Genomic DNA, 22,353 nt, shown 5'->3' with positions numbered 1-22,353 from the left:
GGCATAAGAACATAAAAACAGAGAAGAGTTGATTTCTAATGTGTATTTAAATTATATAAATGAAAGTAATACTTGTATGGTATATTACATATACCATGGTATAGCATTTAAAGTAATACAAAATATTTTACACAAGTATTTTGTAATATACAGACAATATCCAAAAGAACCTGCCAAAAATACAGGCTTCTAGACATATGGTAAAACTATAAAGGACAGCAAGGACCAGTCAAACCAATGAAAAGGTGTTGAACAAAACTTGCAAGATTGAAAACATGCCTGTATTTACTAATGTGAACAGTCCATTTAATAAGAATCTTAGTACCTTACAGTTGTTCACAAGTGTATACAACATTAAAAAATTACAAGAGCTTTATTTTTCTGTTGTTAATTTCTTTGGCTTTTTGATAGGCAAATACTGACTTAAATACCAATGGATGCCCTCAGAGGGTCAGAATAATTCCTTTCTTGAATGTTTTTGTATGTGTTTTTCAGAGTTTGTTTCACAAAACACCAAGAATATGAGTGTATATATTTTGAGAGATGATTTCAGTCAGCCATATTAGAACGTATTAGAAAACTAATAAACACTACGTTTCACGCATTGTTTTGAGCAGTGACTGAACCTTTCAAAGTATACATTTAAGGTAATTATCATCCATCTCAATTTACAAACAGGAAAATGGGGTTGGGGAGGGGGAGTGGCTCAGAAGCACTCAAGACCTCACTGTCATAACACTGAGAACAGAGGTAGTGCCTGAGGCAGACAGCTCAAGAGCTTATGGTTTTTTTCTTCATCATCATATTTTTAAGAAAGAGTCCTACAGAGTTGCCCAAATTAGTTATGAAATGGCCATCTTCTTGCATCCATCACCTCACAATGCTTTTACTTGTAATGGTGACTCTGCTGTCTCTCAGTCAGTAGTTTATCCAGTCTTTAAAATATGAGTGTGCAGTAGGAATCAGGGCAGGGCAACAGCAGAAGCAGCACTCACTTATACTGAGAACCCTTGCTATCAAAATGCTTTTACAGCACCACTTTGGAACAACTATCTGGAGAACATCAATACACGTTGATCAAAGTCTCATTTGTCCTTTTCCAAAAGCTTTTTTTTTTTTTAATTTATTTATTTATTAAAGATTTCTGTCTCTTCCCCGCCACCGCCTCCCATTTCCCTCCCCCTCCCCCAATTAAGTCTCCCCCCCCCCCCCAGCCCGAAAAGCAATCAGGGTTCCCTGTCCTGTGGGAAGTCCAAGGAACCCCCACCTCCATCCAGGTCTAGTAAGTTGAGCATCCAAACTGCCTAGGCTCCCACAAAGCCAGTGCGTGCAGTAGGATCAGAAACCCATTGCCATTGTTCTTGAGTTTCTCAGGAAATTCGGGATCAACTTACCCCTGGACCCAGCAATACCACTCTTGGGAATATACCCAAGAGAGGCCTTATCATACAACAAAAGTATATGCTCTACAATGTTCATAGCAGCATTGTTTGTGATAGCCAGAACCTGGAAACAACCTAGATGCCCTTCAATGGAAGAATGGATGAAGAAAGTATGGAATTTATACATATTAGAGTACTACTCAGCAATAAAAAACAAGGACTTCATGAATTTTGCATACAAATGGATGGAAATAGAAAACACTATCCTGAGTGAGGTAAGCCAGACCCAAAAAGAGGAACATGGGATGTACTCACTCATATTTGGTTTCTAGCCATAAACCAAGGACATTGAGCTTATAATTAGTGATCCTAGAGAAGCTAAATAAGGAGAACCCAAAGAAAAACATATAGGCATCCTCCTGAATATTAACCTTCAGCAAGCGATGAAAGGAGACAGAGACAGAGACCTAAATTGGAGCACAGGACTGAAATCTCAAGGTCCAAATCAGGAGCAGAAAGAGAGAGAGCACGAGCATGGAACTCAGGACCGCGAGGGGTGCACCCACACATTGAGACAATGGGGATGTTCTATTGGGAACTCACCAAGGCCAGCTGGCCTGGGTCTGGAAAAGCCTGGGATAAAACCGGACTCTCTGAACATAGCGGACAATGAGGACTACTGAGAACTCAAGAACAATGGCAATGGGTTTCTGATCCAAAAGCTTTTAAAAACACTCATGGGTTTCTAGCCCAGGCCAGCGATGCCCCATGCCACGCAGCTGGGGCAGGTGGAACTCAACTGATTGCCGCCAAAACTTTCTAGCCCATGCCCTTGAAAGGACTCCAGCAACATCTCCGCACCAACCACAAGCCCGCCTGGCATCCAGCGCAGCGGTTGGGTACTATTTGATCTCTTTGTGATGAGGAAGTATGGCCCTTCCCAGAGCCATGATGGTCTAAGCGGGACAAGGAGACCCATATGGGCCCGGGCTCTGAGGAGAAATCACTGGCCCACCTGGCACCTTGCAGCACCAGGCAGACAGACATTACTAGGGTGAGCAAATGTATGGTGTGCTATGGAAGACAGAATCGTTCGTGTCCTGTGAACAGAGGAGTATCTGAAGAGGCGAAAGAAGTGAGGAACGGGATGAGGTGGGTGGCTGCATTGCCACCCAGGGTCATGATGTCTTGACTTGGGCTCCTGTTGGGGCCCATTTCTGGGTCCATGGCCCTGATGCAGTCATGGTTTCTGTTGATGTCTATGGCTCCTGCTGGCACCAAAGGCAGAGAGAATAATGCTATAAAGAATTGGCCCCGCCCCTCACTGGCTGTAACACTAGGGAGAACTGGTCCTGCCCCTCACCCGCGGAAGCATGCAAGCATGAGAGAGGGTGCCATACCTCACCTGGGCAGCATATCAGAGCTGACCCTGTGCGCTGGGGGCATGGGTGAGCTAATCCTGAGGGCATGATCATGGGAGAGGAGGTCACACCATTCTCATATGCTGTGTGATGGTGAGGGATGTCCTCCCTCCGCCACCTGCCGCAGGTGGGGGACTTGATGCAGGAGAATGGGCCCTGCACCTCACTAGTGGAACACAGAAGAGCTGACCCTGTAGACCGGGGCTTGGGTGAGACAGTCCTAAGGGAGCGAGAGGGACATAGCTAGAACCACCTCCCTCATCTGTGGTGTGGTTGTGATAGCTAGGGAAAGATGATCTCCCCCTCCACTTTGCCAGCGCTAACACCCGGGGAGCATGGAAACGGGCCCTGCACCTCATCTGGGCAACGCAGCAAAGTTGATCCTGTTTGCAGAGGTATGGGTAAGCCAGCCTTAAAGTTGTGAGCATGGGAGAGCTGTCCCCACTACTCACCTGTCATTCAGCCGTGTGGGCAGGGAAGAGATGTCCCCCCTTAGGCCTCACCCCTGGCCGTCTGTGACAAATGAAGGAGCCTATCCTCTCCCTTACCAGTTGCAGCCCTCAGGAAAGTGGGCCCTGCTCCTCGGCTGGGCAGCACAGTAGAGCTGACCCTGCTGGTGGAGGCATGCATGAGTTTGGTCTGAGGGTGTGAGTGGGGTAGCTGGCCACACCCCACTCCTCTGCCGTGTGATGGTGAGGGTGAGGGAGCTGACCCTCCCTTAGCAGCTGCCCCACTTAGGAAAGTGGATCCTACAGGCCTGGGCAACACAACAGAGGTAGCCCTGATGGCCCACTGGTGTGGAAGTACCGACCCTGAGGGCATGAAAGCAGGAGAACGGGCCCCACCTGTTGGTCATCACTACAAAGACTGAGCTAGCTGGGCAGTGCTCAAGAGCTCACCATGGTGGTCAGGATGAAGAAGAGCTGATGGGCTGACAACAACCTAGAGTTGCAAGAACCAGGATTATAAGGTGTCTCACCCCAACATCCACCCCATCCATGGCCTGCTGGGGCATGTGAAGGGGTTGGTCCTGCAGACCTAAAGATGCAGGATCTCCATGACACAGAGCAACAACAGGATATCTAAGAAGAGTCCCAGGGAGGGCCCAGCATTGTTAGTATAGCAGAAACCAGAGGCCTGGAATCAGACCAATGACTCTTTACAATGAACATTTACAAGTAAAGATATATTGGCATAAGGGTTTACTGTGTGACTCATTGTGTCACACGACAGCTTCCAAGATGAGATTTTCCTTTTTCTTTTTTCCTTTTAAATTTCATTCATTTATTTGTTTGTTTGTTTGTGGGCGGGAGGTTGCCAGGGCAGAGAGAAAGTGAATACGAAGGGATGGGGAAATGAATGGGATTGAGATGCACGATGTGAAAGACATGAGGAACAAATACAAAGTTTAAAAAAAAATACTGTTGGGGAAGGTTATCAGGTCCCATCATTTATACAAAAGAAAATCAAGAAAAAGCATAGTAGGATTTACGAGATGACCATCAGCATTAGTGCAACAGGAAATACCAAGGAGAAACTGGGGAGAGGAAGCAGAACCAAGAGGTAGTGAGAAATGAGTGAGGGTGACTGGAAGACATTCTACAAATGATGACCCCGAGTGCAGAACTGAAGGAAGGGCTGAGAGCTAGGAAAGTGTTTATGGGAGAGAATTCCAGCCAAGAACTAGCAAACGCAAAGCCCTACGTGTACCTGGCGCTTTCCAGGAACACTCAGGGAATCAGTGTTTCACTAGAATAGGGCATAAGTATGCTTCAACACAGAACAATAAAGCACGGAAACACCGATGACAGGCGAAGAAGAATACGGCTTGAGTGACTGGTATTCAGCAACACGGGGACACTTCTCGCTTCTGAAAAGGGTGGTCTGTTCAAGTGGGGTAAGCTACAGAGAGCAGAACATAGTCAAGGGAAATAGAAAAGTGATAGCAGTATGTTATTATTATTATTTTTAAGGGAAGTGAAACAGATAAGACCACAGTCAGGCTGGGAGATAATCAACACGGGAAAAACGTGGCCCAAGAGGACTTTTCATTTAACAGGGTATGGCCATTAAGGAATTCATGAAGTGACTGAGAGTAGAAGGAAACATCATTTCACTATGAATATCATTAAAAGCTACTACTGACCACAGTTTAAGTACTGTGGAAGGAATGAAGAGGTGAGGAGTTTAAAAGACACTAAGGTTTTCAACTACTACATGTTCTAGGGGGAAGTGGTGGCAGTAATGGGGGAGAGAATATACCAGGTAGAGAAAAGAGTTCCAAAAAAGCATCGGAGGCACAAAAATAGATACGTGGGAATGCAATAAACTAGTGCAGCCAGGGCGCATGGGCAAGAGCGATCTTAGTGGAAAGAATATTTGTAAAAGATTAAAAGTGGCCTTGAAGGTGACAAAGAATATTTTTTGTTTGGGTATATAAAGGTGAAGAATTATTAAACATTTTCAACAAGTTAGAAAAATACAATGACTGTCTAAAAAAAAGATGATAGGAAATTAAGGGCAGATTAAAAGAGGGCCCTCAGTGAAAATAAAGCATGGTCAGCATGCTAAAGAGGAATTGTATTCTGTCTTTTAATAAAAGAGAACACAGTAGATCTAATTAAAATTCTACTCAACACAATCCAACACCACCCACATGCGTTTCCAAAACCACAACCACGAGAGGCTGGCAGCACACAGACCTCTCCAAACAACAGTTGCATGGGTTTCTAGGACACGATGAAGCGGATGTACACTAAATACATAAAACAAACACGAAAAGAACAGACATGTGCAGAATCTCACTTTCTCCAACATCATGAAAAAGCCATGATCTTTTTACATGCTAACACACATTAAGACTTTGAACAATATTTAAGAGGCCCACTTTGTAAAATCTCTAAGTTCATTTCAGATTAAAAAACGGTGCTTTTAATTTTAGCTTGATCACACATTACAGACTAAAAGATCTGCTATAATTCTGTTAGAAAGCTTTAAAGATCTGCAATATCATTTTACTATTTGGTCAGACTAAAAAAATTAAGATTAAACTCGGCAATTCATAATTACAACAGAAAAAAGTGCCTGTTTCTTATATAATTGGTTATAGTTCTCATTACAGAATAGAATAAAACGAGTAAGGCAGTAATGATACAGTTCAGTATCAATATTTGCCTAGTATGCTTGGGTTCATCCCCAATACAGCAAAAAATAAGGAAATACACGAATGAGCTGTGTGCACTGCATTTTCTTGCCTCCTTTACAAGTGTTGTAAGAGACTTTTACCTTGTGAGATTCTTTTTTTGGTGCTTTATTCCCTTAGGAAATTCCCATATAAGGACTAAATATGAAATTAAACAATTATAGAAAACATTGACTTTTAAGTGTATTGAATGCTAAATCAAACTATAATAAAAATGTTATACTTAGATGGTATAAGCAATTACACAGCGAGATTTACAGAATAATGTTACAGGTATTATATAACAGGTTTTCACCTGAGGACAACTTAACTGAATCAACATAGAAAACTAAACAAAATATAAAAGAATTTTCTGTCTTTTGCACTCCAAAAACATATATAACATTTCAAACAAGTAAAGCCCATGCTATAGTCTGGATGGTTCAGACACTAAAGTACAGGTACTAGAAGTTCGGTGTCTTCATGATGGTGTGGGAGGCAGTGGGACCTTAAGAGATGGAGCATCAAGGGAGATTTTAGACACTTGGGCAGTCGTCTTTGCAAGGGATTAAGATAGGTACAATGAGACCTTCAGTTTTCACAAGAATGAGTTGTTTCAAGACTCCTTTCCAGGAAGAGCTCATGAGACCCTACTCCTAGAGCAGGAGACACTGGCAGTCAAGGCTGTGGGGCAGTGGAAGCCATTTTCTTTAGGGGTACAGCCACTGGAAAGTTAGCCATGCTCCATGATAGAGCCCCACATCCATGCTCATGCAAGCAACCCCAATTAAACTTAGGAGTCATACACATACAAAAGGACTACTGAGTAGGAGGGGAACTTGTTGGCAAGAACAGGTTTGGAAGGGGCAATGGATAGGGATATGTGAGGCCACTGAGGAGTGAGTGAATATGCATAACTGCTGAAATACATGATTATAGGAATGCATAAAACTGTCAAAGAATTAGAAAAATGAGACTCCTTCCTACACTCCTGTACCACCCGATTCTCTCCCTTGTGCAAACTTTCTACCAGTAGGACAGAGTCTGCTTCCTTCCCCTTCATGACTGTCTTAGCTTTATTTGGTATTCATCTCTCTCATATACACTCCAGAACTGGAAAATGTAGTGGTTTATTATTTGTATTTTGATAAATAAAACTTTCCTGAAAATAAGAGACAAAGTTAAAGCCACGAGAATCAGGTGAGACATACATTTAATCCTAGGATTTGGGAGACAGAGGCAGATGGATCTCTGTGAGTTCAAGGCCAGCCTGGGCTACACAAGATCAATGCAGAAAAGAGATCCAGGTGGTGGTGGCTAGCACCTTTAATCATAGTCCTAGGGAGAAACACCTTTAATCCCAGCACTAGAGAGAATACAAAATGGAAGCAGAGGTAGACTTAGTCTGCTTAATTTATGGACACCCAGCCTTGGTAGAGGTAAAACTTCTCTAGTGGCTTGTCTGCTTTGCTTTTCTGGTTTTTGGGTTGAATCCCAATTTCTGTCTCTAGGTTTTTATTATTAATGCTACAGGTAAATTCTGTACTAACACATCATTATTATGGGATATCCATCACTGAGTCACAGTAATTTTGCAATCATTTGGAGGATTTAATTTCAGTTTTTTCAAAATTTTAAGACTTCTTCAGTATGTTTATATTTTACTAAATTCCTCATGAGTGTCTTAAATTACTTTTGCTAGGTATATTGTTAGTCATACTATTTGGTTTTCATCCTCTCTTTGGGGCATTTGGACAGAAATTCTCCATATGGTCTAGAATTTTGGTCTTCTTGCCTCGGCCTCCTGATTAGCTGGGTGGTGTGTTGGATCATGCATAGGTCTAGCTAGGGCTGATTTTTAGTTAAGATTGCAGATGCATGCAACAAATAAGTTTTTAAATGATGTCTGGGTAAAGAATCCTATTTCTGAATATCTGACTATCATCCTAAGATCTTATGTTTAATAATTTATAGATTTTAGATTTCTTTCTGCTTCATATATTTTATTTAAAAAGAGAAAGAAGAAAAATATATCAGATACCATGCTATTTTGGTTATGTAATAGCAAAATTTGCTTGGAAGTTTTTCTGAGGACCTCCTGGCCTTTACAATAATTTACCCTATGTTATTTTGTTTTGAGATTATAATTTAGTTACATCATTTATCCCTTTCCTTTCTTTTCTCCAAACCCTCCCAATATATACTCTGTCCCTCTTTCCTTCAAGGCCATGGCCATTTCTTTTCACTGTTACGCAGACACGTATGTATATGTATATACATATTTATTCCTAAATGTAACCTGTCCAGTCTGGGCAATATTACTTGTATGAATGTTTTCGGAGCTGACAGTTTGGTACTGAACAACCAATTAGTGTGCTCTTCCCTAGGGAGTACCACCTTTCCTGCTCCAGCTTCCCTCAGTTGCTTATAGTTCTTTGTTTACAATTGCTTCTCTTGAAACAGATGGAGACCACTACAGAAAATCATAGTCATTTAAATCATTTAGCATTCCTTTTAGTAGGATGCATACTTGCTATCTGTATATGAAAATATCTTTATTTCATCCAGGTTTTTAAATATCTTATGCTGTAGACAATTTTTCATCCAGCACTTTGAGCATGATTTGACTTATAAGTTTTCCTATTTAATAGAAGTTCCTTAAATTTTCATCTCATTTATTTATACATGTTGTAATTGTGTGTGTTTGTGTGTGTGTGTGTGTGTGTAACTTGAGTGACCATGCAGTCCAAGGGATGGAGCTCAGGTCCTCAGGTTTAACAGCAACACTTTTCTCCCCTCAGTAGTCTTTAGTCTAGACCATAGTTCCCTTGAAGGCTTCTTCCCTCCCTCCCAATCCTGTGTTTATTCTCACAATTCTTCTCATTATGTGTCTATAGGTTGTTTCCAAATATTGTTGAGATTTGTGCACTTTTTGCATCTACTGACTCCTGTCCTTTGTTCAGTATCTCTATCCCCTTATTCACCATCTTCCTCAGCAGCAATGAATCCTCCTCCCTACTTTCCGTGCACCTCTGGCCTTCCTCTGGTACTCTTCATCTTTCTGTTTGCTGACATTCCTTCCAGACCCCATCTTCCCCAGCAGACTGCTGCTTCCTGACGTGCTGTGCCTTCTTCTCCCTCTTTGTCTCCTATCCCCTTCTTTCCTTTTTTTTTCATTTTGTAATGGAGATCAAAATCATAGCCCAACACATGCTAGACAAGGGCTGCACTGCTGACCTATACTTCTAACTTCGTCAATTCTATTATACTTAAAACCACCCACTTCTTTAAAATGGTGGTCACTTATTATTATTTTATAACGACTCTAAAATGTTTTATAGGTTCTATTATATACACGCTGTTTTCCATTCTTTTTATTCAATGCTTTACTTTAACGCAAAAGATCACACAACGCTGTAAGGAGTAAGCGTAGTATACCCTTTGTGTATCTTCCCACCAGGCCTCAGGCTGGCAAAGCGGATACAGAGTCTATCAGTAAGAGAGTATTTCCCCTGAGGATCACTTGTTTTGCTGTCTTACACCACATGCCTTTCTCCTCCTACTTTCTCCCCTTCCCCAGAAATCAGCAGTATCTTGCTACTCTACAACTCTGTCATGAACACACTGCCCTGTCTACCTTGTTGTCCCCAGCACCCTGACCCTTTGTGGTGCTAAGACTTGTATATACTAGAAAAATGCTCTTCCCCTGAGCTACATTTCCATCCCTCAGGACATATAATAACAGAATCACACAATCTATATCCTTTTATAATTTATAATTACATTCATCCAATGTAAGTCTCCAGAGACTCAGCCAAGTTGTTGTATATATCAATATTTCATTCTGCTTTATCCAATCTCTTCAATATGAAGAACAAATGATGTATTTAGCAAGGTGCTTTAATGATGGCGGAGCCACCATCTATTCACTTCCAACTGACCGCCAAACAACGTACTACTCGCTTTAGTCTCACGGTCACATTTTCTGCTTCCAGAAACGCCCCGACGCTGCACTATTAATCCGCTGCTCCAGATGGGGAAATGCACTGAAGTTAGGGACATCCCTGTTCCTCTTTGCTTTGGTCAATTCTGGGCCACACTGATTGTCCTTGAGTAATTATTAATAAACTCAATGTACTCTCTCACACAAAAAGGTTTTTTCTAAAATCACACGAGCAAAAACTAATTATAATTTATCCTTCATAAATGTACTCAAATATTAAAAATTCACTTAGCTAACAATATAACACAGATATTTATTTACTCATCGTTTGGTTGCTTGGTATTGAACTAAAGGTATTTCATCTCCTAGGAAAACTGTCTACCTCTGGACCCCAGCAGAATTACAATGCAAAATTCTCATACCATTTGGTGATGCCATAATAGTCTTTAATAATATTCTGAAGAACGGCACGATAGAAGAGTGATTCGGTAGGCAGCTGGAAAAAATGCAGATAAATGTGTAAGAATGATAAATAAAAAAAACCTAGAAACAAAATTAGTACTAGAGACTTGGGAACTCATAAATGTTACAAACACGACTTTGTTGTTAAGCAAAGAGTAGAATTTTTTACAGTTTTTCCACTGTAAATTAAAGGATTACCCTGAGACTAACTCTTGTTGAGGAAGTAATTCTGAAACAAAACAAAAACTGTAAAAGGAATGTCAGTAAACGGGGAAGAAAAGTTACAATTGATTAAAAAAATAAGCTATTGCCTCCAAATAGCTTAGGGATCAGCTACTGGGAAGAAATCAACCTTAAAGTCCATCCCCATCATCTCGGAAGTCCAGCAGAGTTGGGAAGGACGTGTGTGAAGGAGATCATCATGAGCCTCTCCTAATTGATGTGGACACGACCTAGGCTTCACACTGGGAAAGATAGCACCTATAGGAAATGTTTTAAAACTATGTCTGAAGCATGAAAGCCCATGGCACCAGAGACTTAAAGAGGAGAGTTAAAAAGGACAAAGGAAATTGAAGACCCTGCTTTTAGGAAAACAACGGAGAGGTGTCTCATGAATGGTGCAAGTTTCTTTTTCAAGTTTTATTTTACTTCTTCAATTATATGCATGTGTGTGTCTGAATTCAGGCATGTGTACACGTGCCCACAGAGGCCCAGAGATGCTGAGCACCATGAAGCTAGAGTTACAGGAGGCTGTGAGCTGTCTAATATGGGCTTTGGGAACTGAACTTAAAAAATTACAAAAGTCACCAAAATGCCACTTTACCTCAAGAGACTTCTTAGACTGACAGTATAGGGATAAAGAAATATTAATAATAGCAACAAGCTAGCATTCATGCAAAATTACTATTTTAGAAAGAGAAAAAAGCCAGGCTGTGGTGGCGCACACCTTTACTTCCAGCACTCGGGAGGCAGAGGCAGGCGGATCTCTGTGAGTTTGAGGCCAGCTTGGTCTACCAGAGCTAGTTCCAGGACAGGCTCCAAAAGTACAGAGAAACCATGTCTCGAAAAAACAAAGAGAGAGAGAGAGAGAGAGAGAGAGAGAGAGAGAGAGAGAGAGAGAGAGAGAGAGAGAAGGAGAGAGAGGGAGAGGAGAGGAAGAGAGAGAGAATATGAAATATGAGCAAAGATTAAGAAGACCAACAATAATAGGTGTTTTTGAGATGTCAAATAAGATGAAATTAACTGCCAAATACCTGGTAAAGCTTTAAGAATAGACTTCAGTGGGGCAAATATTTCACTGACCCAATCTTTTCAGACTCTGTTCTCCTTTGCAGTGACAAGTTGGAATTTTAACTTATTTTCTACAGATGCATGTTTGTTCTCAGGTGGATGCGTATGCGCATGTGCAGAGGACAAGTTCAGGTGCTTTTCCACAGGAATGGCCCATGTCTACCTTTCTTGTCAGAATGGGGTCCCTTGCTGGTTTAGAGTTACCAAGTAGACAGGGCTGGCTGTCTCTGCCTCACCAGGGTTGGGATTCCAAGTGCAGGCTGCCATACTGCTTTGTAACATGGTGTTTGACTTCACGTTATCTGGCTTGTAAGGCAAGCACTTTATAAACTGAGTTCTCTTCCCAGCTGTTTTTTTACTCTATGTTTAACCAGAATAAATATGTTTAATATTTAATTCAGCAGAAGTCAAACACTAAATAAAATTTTGTATATGTTTTAAGGCAGAAAACCTACTACCAATAAGAATGGAACAAAATCAATTATCTTTCCCCAGTTACCCTGAGCAAATAACAGCTTTACAGCTGTCTCCTAAGAGAAAGGGAAGGGACTTATGAAGTGCCTCCAAACGTTCGCTCTTGGAATAACTAGGCTGATCATCTTGGTGAATACAGAGGAAAAGGAGAAGAGAACCGTCACTTCCCAAGCAGCCTGTGCCTGAGTGTTCAAGGGTTAAACTGGGTGTGGCTTAGAATTGACTTTTCTTCCTTCACAAGGAATAAAGTCACTTAACACTCTTAGTGCATTTTAAAACCAGGAAAAAACAGAGTGTGTACCCAGAGGCATGCATTATGCATGTGATGCGCAGGACTTCGGCAAAGGGTAAAAACTATAAGTCACAGCTCTGCAATTAATTTAGGGAAACCTCCTGTTGCAGATCATGTTGCTATATAAGGTTAAAATAACATCCAACTCCTCAGACCGAATGAGCAAAATCTTAGAAAACTTACAAAACAATCCCACTAGAGGACAACAACACAAAAGGCTCCTTTCTTTCCCAGGGCCCCAGGGAACCACTAAGGTTGTGCGCATTATAGAAGCTAAGGGTGTCTGTGGGACTGAAGTCCTAGAATTTGTTACCTTACAGTCGCCTCCTGCATATCAGGGCATAATAATGACACATTACTCACAGTCCTATGTATTCATTACCACAACTGACAAGAAGTTTGTACACTTCTTTGGAAAGGTCTGTATTAGATTTAACTATTCTTCTCAAGATAATAATTATTATTGGTGATGACACCTGACATTTACTGAGCACTTGTTATTGATTTTAAACATTTCGCCTGTTTTCCTCACTTCATTCACCATGAGACCATAGACAGGCAAATTAATGCAGTGGGGAAAAAAGCAACTGCCACCACCACGGAAGTACTTATTAAAGGACTTATCAAATGACTTATCAATGTTACTGCTCTAGATAAGTAAACTTGTCATTGCAATTATTATTTTTAAAATACAATTAACATTAATGTTCCTTGAAAAAGAAACAATAGATCTTTTCAAATTTAGGTTCAATAGAATAATTTTATGAAAATGTTCAAAACTGCTTTTTAAAATTCCAAATTTAAAATTCATGAATACACAGCAGATGATAGTATAGTATACTGTATGAATATTTAGACTATCTCAAACTTTTATTTATCCTTGCAAGCCTGTTTGGCTATTTCACCTAAAAACTAATTAAATTGGAAAAGGTATCAAATGACCAAATGAAACATGTTTTAGATTACTCTTAAATAATACATTGCACGTTATACCATTTTCTTTCCTTGAAAGAACCCCGTAAAAGCCTGATGGTCAGCTACAACATTTGCTGGACATATTTACAAATTGTTAATACGGGATGAAGAAATGAGAGGTTGGCGAACAGCATAATGTGGATACTTTCTTCAAACCTCCATCTATCGCTCGGAAAGTTCACTTTAAACACACAGAGCATGTATACACTTGAATGAGCAGCGGTGACAAGCAGAGGTGATATTTACTAAAATCCATCGGGTTTCAAGTTCAACAGCAGGTCAAGTCTGAAGAGGGCTTGAGAGAAAACGATCCTGTTCATTAGCTACATTAAACACTCTCACTTACCCCTTGGCCAAATGCAACCCGTTCCAATGCCTTCGAGGAGAAAGAAAAAAAGACAAAGATTGCTGACATATTTAGTCTTAGGAGATTTATAAATCTACTCTATAAGAATTTGCAATACTGACAATCAAAAAGATTAATTAAGTGATAACATGTAAGTTTACATAGTTAAAAAGTATCAATATTATTAAAGAATGTTAGCTCATATGCTTGTATAAATTAGGACTAATTTATAATGGAAAGTGTCATACACAAAACATGATCACATTCTGATTATACACTCTATGAATTGTAGAAGGAATCAGAAAGCAGCAAGAAATAAAAACGGCCAAGTGTGACTCACGTTCAATGTGGTTAGACAATCACATCCAAAGCTGCTCTCATGTACGATACAGACACAGATGTGTTTATAAAGTTCTTTTAACGTCTTATGATTTATGGGATGTGGAATTCCATCCTTTCAGTTTTATTCCAGAGTTGGGAGTTAAACTCGGGTTCTTGTACTTAACTATGCAGGCGCTCTTATCAGTAAGCAACCTCCCGATCTCTAGTTTCATCTTTTAGCAAGCAAATATGAAGAGACTGTAGGTGGAAGAGTAATCTGTGTGATGCATGAATTCAGAGTGTATTCTCATCTGCTGTAGCGCCAGAAGAAATGGATCCTGTTGAAGCACACAGTGTCCCCACGTGTTTGAATGCTTGTTTGGTGCTGGTGCTATTTTGGGAGGCTATAGAACATTTAAGAGACATTCTAGATGGTGGGAACTGGTTACTGGTGGTGTCATGGTCATTTTTGCTTCCTGATGTGCAATGGGTGTGAACTCTATGCTCTCACTGCCATGATCTGGGCTGCCTCACCCTGCCTTCCTTGCCACAATGAATTTGGATCCTGGGGACTGCGAGTCACTGTAAAGCTTTCTTATGCTGTTCCTGTTAGGTACTAGAGCCACAGCTACACAAATGTAACTAACAGAACCACTGGAACACACATTGACAGCTTTATGGTATTTACATTTATACTTAAGAACACAGACATTTTTATGTAGTATTTCCTAACATTCCTAACAATCATATTGAACATACATGACATCTACCATATAATTTATATATGGAATAGTCATTTCCAAAACTCTTCGCTTCTTAGACATATATTTCCATTCATTGGATGCTAAGTATTTAACTAAAATTCTTTTAAATTTTAATTAGGAACATTTCAAACACAAGCCAAATAAAGCATAATTGATTTGCATAAGCTTATCACTGAGATTTTAAATATCTGTGTTTTGCTTCAGGCTTCTAGGTTTCCAGAAATAGGTCCTTTAGCTATAACTGAAACAAACACTTTTTAAATTAAAATGTAATCTACAGACTATCTTCTTTAAGCACAGTTTCTACACACCTATAAGATCATTCTCATGATTGGTAGCTTACCTGAAATTGTGTGTGGCTAGTCAGAAACTGATCAGCTAAATCTTGTTCTTTGAAACTTTATTTACATATGTTCTCCTCATGTCACACAGTTGGGGTGGGGCCTGAGGGGGTGCTCATTGTATGAAAATGTGCTCCGGTAAATGTTACAGAACAAATGCACATCAAGTTAACTCCCCTAAAAAAAGTCTATTTCAATTTCTTGCCCTCCGGGTATAAGCCTGGCTAGCTAGCAGCATTCCATGATCACGACATTCTAAGAATGACTCTTCACTCTCACAATATTCCAGCATGTTTCATTCCCACATAAAATGAAGGAAGAGGAGAAATCTCCAGAGAAGTACATCAAGAGTGAATGGTTATTTGAGAATAAATAGATTTCTAAGCTCTTCCTAGGATCCAAAATCTCTGCAGCTACATATAAGCACATAATACTGGACCAGTACCTTAGAAACAATGGGCATCGAAAGAATTCATTTATCTAATGATTGGACATTAAACAAATTATTGAATGAACTATATTTTATTTTTAAAAAGTTACTGTATGTTTAAATAAACCAACATGTTGTGATGTCTGCATATACATAGTGAAATGATTGATACAGGTAGCAATTTCATATCTCCATTATCATTTTCTTTTTAGGTATATGGGGTAGGAGCACTATCCTCAAAATATTTAAATACATAGTACAATATTAATTATGGTCTTTGTTCTACAATTTGGTTTTCTAGATTCATTCTACCAAACTAATTATAAGATTTAAGCTTCCTGATGATAATTATTCACCTGTAATATTTAGCCTGCTCTTTCGCAGGCTAACATGGTATCATGAACAAAGAATGCCAAGGCCTAAAGTGTTTTACATTTAGGAACAACAGTCAAGTCAAACAAAATAATGCTTTTGACTAGTTATTTCATATCTCCCATAGTTTAACAGTTTCCTATTCTATAAGAAAATCAGAAGGCAAAATGACTTTTACAAATACACAAAAACACCACTAAACTATGTATAAAGTACTGAACTGATTCTGTGTTTAAGACCTGGTAGTTGATATAGTTCATATTATAAATAAGTAACCACATCTAAACTTTTCTATGATGCAGCATGTAAAATGAATGGTTGAATACCTTTATCACTTTTTTTTTCACAAATCACAATGTTAAAAACATTAATGGTATGCTTTGTTAAAATCTGACATTTAACACAATCTAGCTAAAAATACTGCATAACATCTGGGTAAGATTCTCATCTTTCTAGGGAACATAGCCGTACCAAGCAAGCTGACATTCTTGCATTGCGGCCACAGCACCATCTCTCCTCTTTCAGATAGCGGCACATTGGAAATCCCCAGTTTTCTTGAGCATGTTCTGCAGATGGCAAAAAAGGATTAGTTAAACAAAATTCTTCCTTTTCCAGTTACAATAAATAATCTATTGAGAAAGCAAATCAGTCAGTGAGGAAGTCAAACAGCGATAAAAATGAAGCGGTGACAAGATGTTTAATAATAGCGCATTCCAGTTTGCTAACTGATGGTTTGTTAATGTTATCAAACATATTTCCTCTACAACAGCTACCCTGTGTTTAATCTCCAGATCTGATATTAGCTAATTTGCCAAAACCTATTTTTGTAAGATTTAGCAAAAGAAATTTAAAATCCAACAGCCTTCCTGCTTAGTGTAATCACAGGAGACAACTAACAACATTCTTGGCATTTATTGCTGACCTAACTTTCTAAAATGAAAAGGAATACACAACAGCTAGCAATTTATTAAAGAAAGTATGAATTCATTCCTAACAGTCCAGAAGACCATCTTTCTTCTCACTAGGATCATTTTTCTAAGAGCGAACAGCTGTACGGACTCTTCAGTTTTTCATTGTTTTAAGAAGTTGTAATGTTTTTCCATTTTGCTCAACTGCACTTATGACTCAAATAATGACAACAAAGAATCAACATTTCTACTGTCAACTAATTCAGACTTAATAGAACTTGCTAAGGCTCAAACAACTTACATAGAAATATTGTGTCCACACAATATTTTAAACTGAAGTCTCATAAACGTATGAACCCAAATGCTTATAGTTTTATGCAAATGTGAAGTATGTAGGCAGTGTGTAGTTGGTAGTAAACCTTTTGTTGGGAACCTTATTTGCACACATACCTTCACAAGCATAACGTCAGGCAAATAATCCAAACTTACTCTGTAAGTACTTTGTATGAAGTGGGCATGAAGCCCACAATCTGTTTATGATCTTTCCTATGGTCTTCTTACCTGTACTTCAGTATGCAATGACATTACCCCCATTAGTCTCTGGCGTCAGTAGTTCTCACAAGCCACACGGTATAAAGCATTGTCCTTAGTCAAGTTTCTTCTGACTGCTGGAAATCGTTGTCATTCCTTAGTTTGTGGCGGCAACATTTTGGCTTTAGCTTGTATGACAGGCTTTCTCCTATGTATTTTTCCATGGTGTTGAAACCGCCTCAAGGACAGTCATTAGATCTGGGGCACTCATTAAACTCAGGACATTTGCAAAGACCCAATTTCTGACAGGTTCACACTTTATGATTTTGAATGAATATAACTTTGGTGCATATTACTAAATCTATAATTCTTAAATAATGTATGTAAACTTATTCTTTTCTGTAACCATATATACACAAATAACAAATAATGGACTCAACAAGTCCTATTTTCATATATTTATGAATATATAAACATATATGTGTAACAAATATAATCAAAGAAATTTATTTACTGCTGTCTACATATCAGAACCTGAACTAGCGAATGAATATTCTTACATTTTACTGAATCATGTCTAATATATATTTTTACAATACTTTTTTCTTGATAATATTTTATTGAGGCATGAATGCATATAAAATTAGTATATATTTAATGTATACCCCTGGCACATAGTTATTAGTACACATACTCGTGACACCATCAAACCATTACTCTTAGCAATGTCATAAGCCTACTATAAAATTATTCTACTCAGAGTTTGGACATTTGTCCATTTAATCATTCTTAAGTAAATTTATTTTATTGTTTTTCAATTTTTAAAAAATATTTTTATTTATTGTTTGTCAATTTCATAGATGTAAACAATACATTTGATCATGCATCACACATGGACTAACATGTTAAAGAGGGCATCTCTGAACTGCTCATTTATAAATCTACCTTGGGATTTAAATTAGCATCAGAATCCATACAACTATATGGTAAGTTTTTGAAGGTTCTTTAATTTTTTCCACCTGCATTAAATCATTTCAGCTTATAAATAAGGCTGTTTCAAATGGCACTGGAAACATTACCTAAAAATAAACTTAATTAGATTGCTAAGGTTTCTAAAATAATAATAAGTTACTGCTTTCTCAAAGCTAAAAGGAAAGTCGTAATTAAACCACAGAACATATCATACTCATAGCAAATAAAGAATATAATAAAGTGTAACAATAAACTTTACATAACCTTAAAGTAAGATGAAAAATACATAATTAAAAAGTAAGTTTTTAAAAAAAAGTCCTCTTAGCTAGTGAAAATGAGTGTAACAATTTGGTTACTTTACATGGAAATGCTAACTGATTCACATTGGAAAGGAGTTACTAGACAAGGGTTCTAGAACTCAACACAATGGGCACATGCTCAACGTTATGGGTTCATTCTGTAAATATGAATTAAGCACCTTTCATTTTTCCTGACTTTGATTCCCTAAGACATGGATTCCAAAAATATGCTTTTGCTTCAAAGAATATTTTAAAGGCGATAACGCCAATGGCAAAATGGTCATTTTGAAACATTTTGATAATGGACATCAGGATAACGGTAAGAATATCTTACAGTTTCTGATTTCTCTCTCTTTAGACGCTGTTTTGTCTGTGCTACAAGATGCACATGTTTTTGGATATGTCTATGACGGAGCTCTGGTAAGGGACTGAAATTTAAACGGATAGAATGAGTGACTCAAACTTCCCACTCTTGTGTGAGGAGGAACCGGGGAAAAAGCACACATACCAAGAGTTCTATCTAGATTAAAAATGTCTGGGTGGATTCCAGGCCAGGTACTACTGCTTTACATTTTCAGTCATGACTACTCATTGGCACAACTCAGGCACTAAGGGAAAACAGCATTATTCTAGCATACACTGTAACAACAGCTCCCTAATGGGGTATATCACTTTGTATGACAGGCGTTCCCTCTGTTGCAAGAATCTGATTTTGACTAAACAAACAAACAAACCATATTAAGATATAAGTGGAACTTCTGAATAACCTTTATACTAATATTAAAGATTAGGCTATATCTTAATTTTTGTTGCTTTAGAAAAAAGGATAAAATTTAGACAATTAGTGTATGATTTCCTCGGAAAAAAACAAATGCAAAGTATTTTTAGCAAATATATTTCAAGATATTTTCTCTAAGGTAATCAAATCCAGATCTGCATATAAATGCAATTTAGTGTAACTAGTTTTTGTTAAGGGCTATTTGCCAACTCTATTAACTTTAATATTTGTTTATGTATACAGTTGAAATCATTTCTCTTTACTACTACTTTCGTGTGATGTGGGTGCCTGTCTGTGTAGAGGTGCATATGTCTGTCCAGGTACACACATATGGAGGGCCAGAGACCAAGTTTGGTACCCCTTAGGAGCCCGTTACTTTGCCTTCTTTTTGAGACAGGATCCATCGCTGAGACTAGAGCTCACTGATGAGGCTAGGAGCAGCCCAGCGAGCCAGAGGAATCCTGGTGCCCTGCTTCCTAGGTGAGATTACAAGTGCTGCCACCACCCAAGTGTGCGCACACTGGGACCAAATTCACATCCTCATGCAAAGAGCTTTACCAACTAAGCCATCTCCTCAGGCCTCTCTTTACTCATTCTGGGCTGATTTTTTTTTGTTTTAGATTTATTCATTTATACTCTTGGTTTCCTTTATTTACCACAAACGAGCATAAGGCAGACATTTTTGTGCTCAATATACCCAACCTACATAAGCTTCAAAAACATTTTACAGTAATTAGAGAAAATAATGAGGGGCAAGCTAAAGTAAAAAAAAAAAAAAAAAGGAGGACACTGCATTAAAGATCCATTTTTAAAAGATGCCCCAGAGCAAAAAATAAATCCGTGCCAACGATCTGGGAAACACACAGCTGACTGAGATTAGCTGCAGCTGTTAGTGTGAAGGAATTGCCCAGAGAATGCCAAACACACCTACAAATATGGGCATGCACCCATGCCAACTGCCAAAAGGACTTCCGTGACATAGGTCCAGCGTTAAAAAGAAAAGTAATATGCTACGAAAGAAAAGCTATATAATTAAGTGTTGCTCAAGTTGGATACAAATTATCTACCTGCTTTAGCTCTCAAAGAACAATACCAAGATTAATCGGCCCTGATATTTTCTCAACCTAAGACAGGTCCTGACACTTTTGAATTGGTCAGCTAACTATTAAACTTAATATTGATGATTAAGACGATGACGGCTTAGGTACGTATCTGCTGTGATTAGAAATCAGACATAAAAACTTTGATGAACAGTTAATTTATGGGCACTATAACATTGGTATTTTTAAACTTCACAGAATGAACCAAATGAAAAAATCCCAGCAGGAAATCAGAATATCTGGTTATGGAAAGCCAGTATAATTAGAAAAAATGAGACAAAACTAAGTCAAAATGTTAGATAAAATAAGCTAAGTTTAAATAACAAAGCTGCTTTGGAAAGCTGTATTTAAATCAAATACCAATATCATTTCAGCCACAAGAGATCATCCCAGGTAATTTCATCTTCCTACACTAATTTACCGAAGCGCTACAATGGCAAGCTGATTCATTCGAGGACAGCACAGACAATGAGAAGTCAACTTGTCTCTCCTGAACAGTGTTTCTGCACTCCTTTGGAAATTTGGAAACTATCATCTCTATGCTTCTAATACAGATTGTTTCCTAGCTCTAAGACCGCACTGTGTGGAGGGTAGGGTGTGTAATGGTCCATGTAGGCTCACCTCTCTGAACACCTGCTCCCCAGCTAGTAGCTCTGTCTCAGGACACTGTGGAGCCTTTTGGAAGGAGAGCATTGATGGGAGAAGTGGGCCACTTGAGTGGAACTCGAGGCTTTAAAACCTGCCTTCACCTGCTGTTCACTCCCTACTTGGCAAGTGTGAGTGCAATGTGACCAGCCAGTCAGCTTCCTGTTCTTACTGCCAAGCCTCCACTGCCTGCTGTATGATAGATTGTATTCCTTTGCAACCATAGCCAGATAAGCCCTTTCTCCCTTAAAATACCTTTGCCAGGGTATTTTCTCACAGCAGTATGGAAAAAAGAAAGAATGAAGATAGTGTGTATAATGACCATAATCCTCACACATCAGTTACCCTGAGATACTAGACCACCTGGCACTAGTTTTTTCTTGCCTATAACAAATTCTACCATGTTGTCAGCTTATTTAGCTAACTTTGCATGGATACACCTCATACCTAGCAGAAATGGCTATGGGAGAACGCTCAGTTTGTTGAATGATCCTTAGCCCTAAGCACTGTAGGAAGAGTTTTTCATTGTGACCACTGGCAAGCTCTGTCAAGTCAGCCAACTCTGAAATACCCACACAGAGACTTAATATTAATTATGAATGATTCACTGATAGCTTAGGATTCTTTTTTAGCTAGTTCTTATGAGTTAAATTAACCCATTTCTATTAATCTGTGTGCTGCCTCAAGGATTGTTTACCTCATGTGCATCCTTCCCATCCTGCTTGCTCTGCATCTCATGGTGTCCCCTCCTGACTTTGCCCTTCTTCTCCCCAGCATTCTCTCTGCCCCGCTACTGGTCATTTCACTTTCCTCCTAAACCAACCACAGATATGTATTCACACAGTGTAAAGGAATATTCCACAAAGTGTGATTCTATATTGAACTAGTGTTAGTGACTTCCTAACTACTATGCACTGGGTTTAGTAAATATGTCCTATCTTCTTATACTTTTATATTTCTCATTTTAATTTCAAAATAGTTTTAAAGTACAAGTTGTTAAACATTTTCATTTTAAATATTGATGACATTTAGAAAGACCAATAATAATTCAATGAAAATTAATTAGTTGAAATGTAATTAATCAATAATTTGTTTTGAAATTTTATTTTCTCAAATATTGCATTAG

The 22,353-nt window shown here is 38.8% G+C and overlaps 1 protein-coding gene across 5 annotated transcripts in view; it reads right to left on the bottom strand.

Annotated features, from left to right (window-relative positions):
• The window catches only part of Mettl25 (methyltransferase like 25), a 60,654-nt gene that overhangs the window by 19,130 nt on the left and 19,171 nt on the right, over positions 1 to 22,353 (bottom strand). For all 5 annotated transcript variants that reach the window (XM_075954124.1, XM_075954121.1, XM_075954122.1 and 2 more), the window contains 3 exons: positions 16,466 to 16,560; positions 13,767 to 13,796; positions 10,350 to 10,423 (listed from right to left, as the gene is read on the bottom strand). In XM_075954124.1, coding sequence (XP_075810239.1) covers positions 10,350 to 10,423; positions 13,767 to 13,796; positions 16,466 to 16,560 — 199 coding nt within the window. The remainder of the gene's footprint in view (positions 1 to 10,349; positions 10,424 to 13,766; positions 13,797 to 16,465; positions 16,561 to 22,353) is intronic.

Source organism: Microtus pennsylvanicus, chromosome 20, assembly GCF_037038515.1.
Source record: "Microtus pennsylvanicus isolate mMicPen1 chromosome 20, mMicPen1.hap1, whole genome shotgun sequence".
Taxonomy (NCBI): Eukaryota; Metazoa; Chordata; class Mammalia; order Rodentia; family Cricetidae; genus Microtus; species Microtus pennsylvanicus.
The sequence above is the reverse complement of the archived record's forward strand: the minus strand, read 5'-3'. Positions and strand labels throughout refer to the sequence as shown.